We start from the raw sequence: 10,232 nt of genomic DNA, 5'->3' as shown, positions 1-10,232 counted from the left end.
ACAAACACACACACACACACACACACACACACACAAACTCCATACACACTCACAACAAGTCTCTCCAGACATATTGTATGTATACACAAACACACACTACACACACACACACTGTGATGATTGTTGGCAAAGATGGGTCATCAACCATTAACCATGTCTGTTGTTGGTCATGCAATGGGCAGAACTGCTCTCCCACTGACAAACACAAATACAGGCCTACTTATTTATCTGAGCGACGGTGAACAGGCTAGATGGTGAGTCCGTATTTTTTTTGTCTATTTCCTTTCTTTCATCAACAATTTTAAAATGTTTTCAAACAAGCTGTGACATCATTCTACCAGAATTTTTTTTTTCATGAAAATGGGAAGTGGTAAGTACAATTAAATAAAGTGATAAGTATCGTTAACTGATTTTATCATTCAAAATAAACAAATAACTCCAGTATCTCAAAAAAATGTCTTAACATCGCACACACAATGCAATGTCAACTTTCAGGTTCCTGTCAGACCTCCAGGATCCCAGTGCCAACACCACACACCACACACCACCACACCACACACAGTCTCACTTAAACCTGGCACCTCCACCCAGAATAGCTCGAATTATCTAGCATCTATTACGTTGTTGCTGATCTTATCTTTAAAATAAACAAATCACTCATAAAAAAAACGTCTTAACATCGCTCTGACCAAGCTAGTCCAGGTTTCCCAGTTTCTCTCAGACTTCCATGATCCTAGTGCCAACGTCACAACACATGCAGTTTTATTTCAACCTGGCACCTCCACCTCAGAATAGCTCTCGATGGAGCGGAGGCCCTGCCGCACAAGAGAGAGAGAGAGAGCAAGAGAGAGAGAGAGAGAGAGAGAGAGAGAGAGAGAGAGAGAGAGAGAGAGAGAGAGAACAAGGACCTTCCCTCTCCGGCAGTTCCCCCGTCCCCGTCTGGGTGATGATTTTTCCATGAAACATTCCCAGCTGTGTGAGTGACATTCCCCCCGCGTTGCCGGCGGGAGGGTGGCAAATTCCAGGCTGCAGCGTGTTCCGATCGCTCGTTTGCTCGCTCACTCTGCCTTCTTTTTCTTTTTCTTTCTAGCTCGCAGGGCTTGCTTTGCTTGCTTGCTGGCCTACCCTCCAGGCCGGTGATGTGGCGACACATAAAAACATTATCAAAGCTTTGAAAAATCCTTCCTTCCCACTAAAAAAAAAGATGGGGGAAAAAAACCTGACGCACAGCATGGGCCTATGGAACACACACACACAACACACACACACACACATACACACAACATCCCAAACGGCACACGTGTGACATGCTAGCATTAGACTGAGATGCTGGGTTTAGATTGTGGGCCTTACTGTATCAGTCTGCAGTCTCACCTACAAAGTTAATTATATAGCTAAGCTGACATTCTTGTGTCTGTATTTTCAAAAAGAACTAATTATGCCTTTTTCTGGCCCTTTTGTTTATTTTCTTTTTTTTATTTTCAGGTAATTCATTCCACTCCATGCGTGCACATCCCCACTCCTTGTGAGCAGGTGCAGCACTGAGTGTGGCTGTTATGGCTGCGGAGTTGAGAGACCCAGCACTCCTCTCATGTCAAGACCATTTCCACCGTATGAGCAGAGGATCTTTTCTCATACTTCAGGACAGAGATTTAAGTCTGCAAACACGGAAATGTTTTTTAAAATAGTGATGTAACTGTCATCTGCCCTTGATCAGACATGAGCTGGCTGGCAGTGCCCGAAATTTTATGAATGACACAAAATACTGTCTGAGCCAAGCCGGTGGTTCGGGACTGGACTTCTCTGGTCTCTGATCCCAGATAGCCGAAGGTGGATGCACATATTTTGGACTGAATTATATATTTTACATTCAAACTTCATCTTAACACAGACGAATGCACGCATGCGCGCGCACACACACACACACACACACACACCTGTATTTCAAGTAGCTAAGAGCTGTTAGCCTGCCTCTTCACTGGGACGAGATACTGAGCAGCTCTCTCTCAGTCTCCAATCCCTGAGCGTCTGGTCTGCTCGCCTCTCTCCTCTCCTCTCCTCTTCTCTTTGCCCCTCTCTACTTGCCTCTCTCCTTTCCTCTCTGGGTGGAGGATAGGAGGAGAGCTTCCAGCGCTTTCGCTATCTGCTAACCAAAATCCAATCACAACTATACACAGATGGGATTACTGACATCACAACAACAAAACAAAACAACCACAACAAAATAGCCCCGTGCTAATGGCTACCGATAGGGCAGAAACAAAAGACTCCTTCTGCTTGTCACATACACCCCCCCTTCGGCCCCCTCCTAGCCCTCTTTTCTGTTCTGTTTTAAAGTGAGCAAAAGACCTAAACGAGGGCAGTATTCCGACACAAGCCAGCAGAATATCATTGTTAATAATACAGTCATTATTAGAATTAAATAAATCATAAATGGTGCTAATAATATTGCTGCTATTATAGCTAAAATGTCTATTAATTCCTAATCCGTTGCACAATTAGAGCTTGCCACTGTGTGTCGTGTCTCCTCTCCCTCTCTCTCTCTTTCTCTCTTGCTGACACACACACACACACACACACACACACACACACACACACACACACACACACACACACACACACGCACAGACAGAGTCTTTAAGTCGTTATGCTTCCTGGGAAGGAGACAAAGACCGTCTCTCCGCGGTATAAGAGGTGGTGGGAGGAGGAGAAGAAGAAAATCAAGTATTAAGTGACTGTTTCCCCTGCGCTTCGTGTATATTTTCAATGCAATCAGTCCTCTTTTGAATGACAAGCATGACCAATGCAGATTGGAGTGAAAGGCAGTGAGGAGAGTGGAAGCAGGCTGGTGCTGCTACTGGAGCTGGTGGTAAGAGAGGGGGGGTGAAGGAGGAGGTGGGAAGAGGGTAGGGGGGGTGGGTAGTAGAATAGGCTTTATCTGTCTGCGTACGGGTGCATCAAAACAGGAGCAGGATATTATTAAAACACTCTTAACTCGCGACTGTGACTTAATAAGCCATGCCGATTAAGAGAACAAAAATATGGCAAGCGATCAGGGCCTAGCTGCCTGCACCCCGAATTTTCAGCATCGCGATGGGGTTGGCACAGCGCTGGCTGGCGCTGACTGAACGGCGCCTTTTTTTTTTTTTTTTGCTGTATGCCCGCTGCCATGCCGCTTTTCACAAAAGGAAAAGAAGACGCCAGGAATGGATTTGGTGGCTTTCTTCTTCTTCTCCTTCTTTTTTTGCCTTCCTTTCCTTCTGACATCCTTCCTTACGAAGGCTTCCAAATGCTGCTGTTCTAGCTAAAATAGATAAATATATAAAATAAATATAGCAGCCTTAGCATATGTGGCCAGCACAACACATTTATAGGACCTACACAGTCCTCCCCTTTTTGTCACTTCACACTTTATGAAACATTTCCTCGTTTTTATATTTTTTTCCCGTCTTTTTCTTTTTGCGTGCCAACTGCAAGTTGCATGGCAACAAGGTAACAGCGGATTCGTCCACCCACCCCCCCTTTTCCTTGACTTCCTAACAGTGCAAAACTGCCACACAATTCACAGGAAAACACAGGAGTGTGTGTGTGTGTGTGTGTGTGTGTGTGTGTGTGTGTGTGTGTGTGTGTGTGTGTGTGTGTGTGTGTGTGTGTGTGTGTGTGTGTGTGTGTATGTGTGTGTTTGTGTGGAGGGGGAATCAGGACAACACACAGTTCTGCCAACATCTCAAACAACAGGGTCGAGCTGGAAAGGTTCAGCTCTCAACCTTGAAAGACTCAGCACTGCAACAACCCCGCACACTTCCCAAAATAAAGATGAAACCAGAATAATTCCCCATTTCAATACCATAACTAGCATTTAGTTTTAGGTTGTTTTTGTATTTTTTTCACAAGGCAGTGTTGCTATAGGCCTAATGTCTGAAAGCATGGTGCAGCAGGCCAAAAATAAATAAAATGCAAAACTCTGAACATGGGATGAAATCATATCACTCAATTACTGTAGTAGTGAAAATCTTAATGGTTTGGACAAAATACTCATTGAAACTAACAAATTTCCCACTGGAACATACAAACACGCATAACCAACAGAAACCCTTTTGATCACAAGCAAAGACAAAAAAGAACCACAACAGCTATTCTGTAAAACACACCTGGTGCAATATAATAATAATAATAATAATAATCGCTTAACTAATGACAAGAAATAAACCATATCTTTAATAACTCCAGTAAGCACTGAGCATGAGTTACTGTAGCCATGTGTCTATGTGGTGCACCTGACAAACAGGAAGACAACAAACGCCTGGTCCGTCCCCTTTACTCTCATATGGCACATGGCCTGTCCTGCCAGTGCACAACTCAACATCACAACCATCACCAACGACAGTAGAACTAGCCTACCAACAGCACATGGACAGTTGGGGCTGACCCTTTGGCAGAGTAGCAACTTTGTAACCTGCCCAATCGCTAACTCAGGACTCACGAGGGCCGCGTTCTATCTGCCTTTATCTTTTCAGAACGTTTTTGCCACGCGCTGAAAGACACATTCTACAAGCAGGGCACATCCTCGCCCGAAGCACAAAGCAAAAAAAAGTGAAGCGCACAATGTTGATTGGTGGCATGTGGTGCTGTGTGCAGGGTGATTTCAAGACAAAGGCACTGGCATGAGCCCTGCGTCTGCATTTTTGACATGTCATGGAAATGTGACTGACGTACTTGAGCCTGTGAAATGTCCACTCCCGAGCGAGGTCGGTCCGTTCTTTCCACTGCTTACCGGGGGAGAAAACATCTAGGGAAAAACAAGGGATGCAAAACAAAAGCACATCTTTGAAAGCCTGACCCTCTCAAACAACCAAAATCATTGCACACATATGGATTGTTTACTGTAGCAGTTCCTTGACAATTGTATAGAACATGACAAAAAAGGCTCACGAGGAGTTGGCTGCCTTGCTTTTTTTCAACGCATGCTTATGTAAACACACTGAGGAAAACCTAGAGAATCGCGTTCTCTTTTAAATCTTGCCAGTTTGTGTCAAATTGCATAGGCTATACTTTGAAAAGCTAGTTATTATTTTGGCCAATGGACAGAATCGCACGCACCAGGCTCCTCATAATAACACAACTTCAATGGGCTAATAAAACAAACTATCATCTGCATATAAGTAGCCCCTAAATTCTGAAAACAATTTGTTTGGAAAAGGTAACAAACTATAAGCAATAAGACTATGAGGTTGTTTGTGTTAAACGCCAAAAACGCTGTTTTAATTTACAAAGTTCAAGGCTACTTTCAACGGTGTCGCCTATGACTTTTTCGGCAAGGCTATATTGACCGAGAGCCTATAGGTTTAGAGGGGAAACGTGGCTGAGGGAAACATTCCCCGTAAGCCCATAAATGTCCCAAAACCAGTTCTCGCAAATCAAACATTTCACACAGTTTATCTACTGTAGAGGCGACGGGCGGTGTGAAGTGTAGCGGGGACTCGTGTATGATAGAAGCGGATACGAACACAGGGCGAAAGCATCAGCTTATACCACGACACGAAGCCGCGACCGCTCGCCTAATCTACTCCAACATGCGCCTACTTTTACTGGGACAATGCGGGAATTTCTCTCTCTCTCGAAAAGCAGTCAAGGGCATGACAATATTCACAATACGTCTGAGGTTAAAAACGTAAATATAACAGCAATCAATCTATGAAAGAATAAAACAAGAAAAATACTTAAGTGTGATATACTACCATTGGTGTTGGGAACATTTTCAAATCGCTGTTTCGCATCTATAAGACAACAAAATTACTAATGCAATATCATATTTATCTACACATGTCTTGGATAAACACTTCATGATTTAAAGGATATTTAAAAAAAAACTTTCTTGAGTCAAATTATTTACGGTAGGCTTATTACAGCCGTACATGTGTAATAACACTTCAAAAGCAAAATGCCGCACAACTGATATACCACAGTAGGCTACATGACCATACGTAAAACAAAACGTAAACATTTACCGACAGTGCAGGTTCATATTTATTGATACAAGGATATGCACAATTGCTTACCGCGCTGAAATCCAATAAGTCGCTTAGTTCTTTGTCTGTCCCTAAGGCAGCCATTCGCTGTTGGTGATTCATTTTAGCAAAATCACACAAACCTAAAAACATGGAAACAAATTGCGGTCAGAAGACGCCCGGCTCGCACTGACAAAGAGGCGGGGGGACCTAATCACTATTTCAGATCTTCCTCAAAGTCCACAGATGACCACAGTCGCAAGACTCCACTTTGCGTTTAAAAAATCTATCCTTTCTCAGCGCCCCATCGCGCAACAGGAGGTTTACTTCAAATGAATGAATCCAGAATAAAGCGTCGGATTGAAGATGCGTGAATTCTAAAACAAGACTTTCCCAAGTCCTGCTCCGCTCAATACGCAGGTTAAGCGGAGGATCTCGCGCCGACAACCCAGTGGAAAGAAAACAAATAAATAAATAATCTATAAAAACAGCGGAAAATCGGGATCAATAGAGACGGCTAACTGGTTATCCCAGATAGTAACACGGGTAGTTTTAAGCGGGGAACTATCTCTGAAAGACACGGTGCTCATAAAGCAGACTTTAAAAATAATTGTCGCTTCCCTTCAGTCGAGTTAAAGCGCCATGTGCGCTGGTGAATGATGTGTTTGTACAGCCACCTAGCTACCTTTTCACATAACGATACCTTTAACACGGATGGTGGGAGCGATGATTTAATATAGCCATGTCATACAAACGAAGGGAAATGTGATTGTGTGCTTGTGTTGTGACACCGAAGAACATACATGCTATGGCTTAGAGTGGTATGTTAAATAAAAACGCTGGTTTATATGAGCGCGCGCTCAGTCAAAAGTGGGCGACTAGCTCAGCGAGCTGTCACCATCAATTTAAAGCACACGACAGCAAAGTCTTGCCCAGTGCCTACAGCGTTCGTTTTCGTGTTCCAAAAAGCAAACTAAGGCCTGAATAACACAGCTATTCGCCGTAAAAGTGTAACAATTCGACACATGATATTCAGTCACGCACCGAATGCTTCTGGTGCTTCTAGCAATCACTTTTCTCAACAACGCTGCAGTAAGAATCCCGACCGTGGCCAAAACAAACCGTGCAGGCTAGAATTCTACTCCTGAATCTGTGGCTTTCCACAGTCATCGCGGTCTCTTTCACCAGGCTCTCTCAATACGTTCATCAACAATTCTGGCAAATAACTGACCAACAGTGGCCAATAGTGTGTTACAGAGGCACATGCATGTCCATAGGTTTAATCGCTCAACTCACAACGCAGAAAACACAATGCTTGTGGTGCTATAAGCATTGTTAATTACATGCAGGTTGAATTCCTGCCCTGTCAAATGTCTGCGCTGCGATGCGACTGTGTTGTGAGGATGCTCTACTGTTATTGTCATTTATTGTCAAAAGAATGCCATACAACTTGAGGCGCTTTCTCTCTGTGTAGATAGGTATAATGTCGAACTTGTTGTTGAGGAAAGGACAGCACAGGTAGATATTTCAAAATAGCAGGTCTGTTAAACTCACTTCTGTCAATGTTCCTAACCTCGAGCTTGTAATTGTGGTAGTTTACGAGACTTTGAAAAAGTTTGAACATCACTTTGTCAGTGGGCTACGCAGACAAAATCCACACAGTGATTATGTGTGGTAAGAAAAACTAACATTAATGATTTCGGCCAACTGTTTAGGGTGGTGTTGACATTACATATAAAAGAAACATTGCTAGCCAGCAACAAAACAATCTCACACTTGTATCAGACTAACCCTTAATTACAATGTAATTGAGAGAGTAAAAGAATTTACCTTAGTTTTGAAGCTATGTTATTCCACAAAAAGATAAAAATGGTGATTCGTGCTGAGCGTATCAGTCAACGCAAATTAAGCAAAGTTGGGTAAAAGCAAAATACTTTTTCAAGCTTGCTAGCTAGCAAACTAGCTAGCGATAATCTTTTTCCGACAGTGAAATGCTGGCTACATTTGATGTAAAACAGCGTGTAAGATCCGTCTATGACAAGTTTGTAGCAAACGTTGACTTGTATCCAAAATTCCCAGTAACGGCGATTTTACGCTTCTTTTTGTACTCCATGTAGTTAGCTACACAGCTACCTTGCCCATCTCCATTGCTTTAACGTTATTCCTGAAGCTGTTCAGTTGCATGTCAGACAGGCGCATGCAGGCAGCGAGTCTCTTCCACATCCGGGACATGCATCACCCTCCAACTTCGGGTCATTTTTAATGACGTTGCAGAATGAAGAGATCACATTTTTATGTGTAAGTTATTTTATTTGTAGTCGACAGAATTTACGGCAGGTAGGTTAATACTCGTAGGTCGTATAGCTTGCATTTGAAAAAAAATATTTGCGTAAACAACGCTGCCTCTCATTCTACACTGTAATAATATAGGCTATAACAGCATAATTAAGCAAGGTGTAGGCTTCGCTTATATGCGTTGTGACTTGTAAACAAAGCAACCTGACGACCAAATAGCCTAGCCATTGTTTTTTTCCAAGGAGAAGAGAAACTTTGACTCAACCCCCAGTAATTCACTTATCATATAGAAATGACTGTACCCCCATACAAGTGGGAATCGACTTGAATGAACAGAATTATGCAAAGGTGTAGGTTTGGCTCGAAAAGTGGTGGGGACATTTCAATCGCAAATGGTGCGGATATGCTGTTTTTGCATTATATTTGTGAAAGAATGGTAGGGACAAGCTAGGTTTATCTGGAAAGTGGTATGGACATGTCCCCACCGTCCCCCCCTAAAATTACGCCCATGGAATTATGTATAATTGAACTGTAGAAGTCATAGCCATAGACCTAAAGCTCTGGAGATGCTGAAGTCAAGAGACAGCCATTCATACAGCCTAGGCTAGGCTCTAGCCATGCAGAACATTCATCCCATCCCCAAACAAAAAGCCACAGTGACAGGATACAGTCTGCTTCTGAATTTCGAGTAGAAATATATATAAGATATATATAAGATGATATTAGATGTGAGTTCACTGAGGGTGGACCAATCTATTTGCCTAACTGTGCAATGTTTAAAAAAATAGCCTAGTCTACCTTTTAGCTTTCTAAGAGACTAAGAAGATATTGAGGACTCACTAAGCTTTTAAGCCTGTGGCATGCTTTGCGACATTCAAAACCCAAAGCCGTCAAACAAATGAGATATATTTTTCACTAAAATATAATGTATAATAGTCAGTGTAATCAATTAAAAGACAATGTAGCCGATAAACACACTTTTAAGGAGTAGTATAAAGTCTGACCCTTTTTACAGCTCTGATGAGAGCATTTAATTTAAAGTCCTTTGCGCTATTAGCGTTGCCATTGAAGCACAAAGCCAGTGACGTAAGCTATAGATGAGAGATTTAAGACTGATCTGAATCCTCAATTATTAGAGGCTCTGTCTCTACTGTCTTGGTAGGTCAGGGGTATTTCAGATGAACCTTGGAGTATCATAGCACAAGTGAAGATTGAGACAAGCATTTGGAAAACACCATGGGTGCCGCGAGGGGGGGAAGGTGGTACAGATTCTAAGGGCCCAACAGCACTGACAGGGCCATTGGAAGGATGCTGATAACATAATTTGACATTTTGGGGGCCCAAAATTTGAATCTTTCATGAGGCCCAACATTAGCAGCGCCCCTGGAAAGCACATGCATGCATGCATGAACGCATACACGCACGCATATCACACTCACACACACACACACACACACACACGTCTGCTGTTTGTTTGCTGATGATGATTCTATCCTGCATCCCGGTTCAGTTTTCAATGCGGTGTTCATAGTATGTCCGGTTTGTCTGTTTATGTCTGTTTGTTTACAGCAGTGTTTCTCAACCTTTTTGGAACAGACGTTCCCTGGACCTCATCATAAGGCCCCAAATGCCCCCCTGACCTCATCATAAGCCTGCCAACGCCCCCATTAGTATTAAAACATAAAATAGACTAATGCCCCAACCCCCCCCCCAAAGACAACTAAGCACCGCCCCTTCTCAGCTGTGTCCTTCTCAACGTCCCCCCTAGGGCTTTGAGAGTTATTGTGAAGGCCTAATATGCAGGCAAAATGGCCACTCTGCCATCAGTCAAACTATCAAGACAGATTGTAGTAACATTATCCTCCTTTCACTCACTTCAGGGGTGAGTTTCTCAAAAGAGAAGTTGTTAGCCTGTTAGCAACTTCGGTA

The 10,232-nt window shown here is 43.0% G+C and overlaps 1 protein-coding gene across 13 annotated transcripts in view; it reads right to left on the bottom strand.

Annotated features, from left to right (window-relative positions):
- LOC134458329 (transcription factor 4-like) overlaps positions 1–8,200 on the bottom strand; it is a 258,033-nt gene extending 249,833 nt beyond the window's left edge. For 3 of the 13 annotated variants that reach the window (XM_063210567.1, XM_063210565.1, XM_063210572.1), the window contains exons 1-3: positions 6,060–6,695; positions 5,739–5,777; positions 4,717–4,789 (exon numbers count right to left, since the gene is read on the bottom strand). In XM_063210567.1, the coding sequence (XP_063066637.1) occupies positions 4,717–4,789; positions 5,739–5,777; positions 6,060–6,161 (214 nt within the window). In that variant the 5' untranslated portion in view covers positions 6,162–6,695. Of the gene's footprint in view, positions 1–4,716; positions 4,790–5,738; positions 5,778–6,059; positions 6,698–7,838 lie in introns of those variants that run through there. The other 10 variants (XM_063210568.1, XM_063210566.1, XM_063210575.1 and 7 more) reach the window with 8 other exon arrangements.
- Positions 8,201–10,232: the final 2,032 nt, after the last annotated feature.

This window comes from Engraulis encrasicolus, chromosome 11 (genome assembly GCF_034702125.1).
Source record: "Engraulis encrasicolus isolate BLACKSEA-1 chromosome 11, IST_EnEncr_1.0, whole genome shotgun sequence".
NCBI classification, from domain to species: domain Eukaryota; kingdom Metazoa; phylum Chordata; class Actinopteri; order Clupeiformes; family Engraulidae; genus Engraulis; species Engraulis encrasicolus.
Note: the sequence above shows the minus strand (reverse complement) of the source record. Positions and strands in the feature narration are given on the sequence as shown.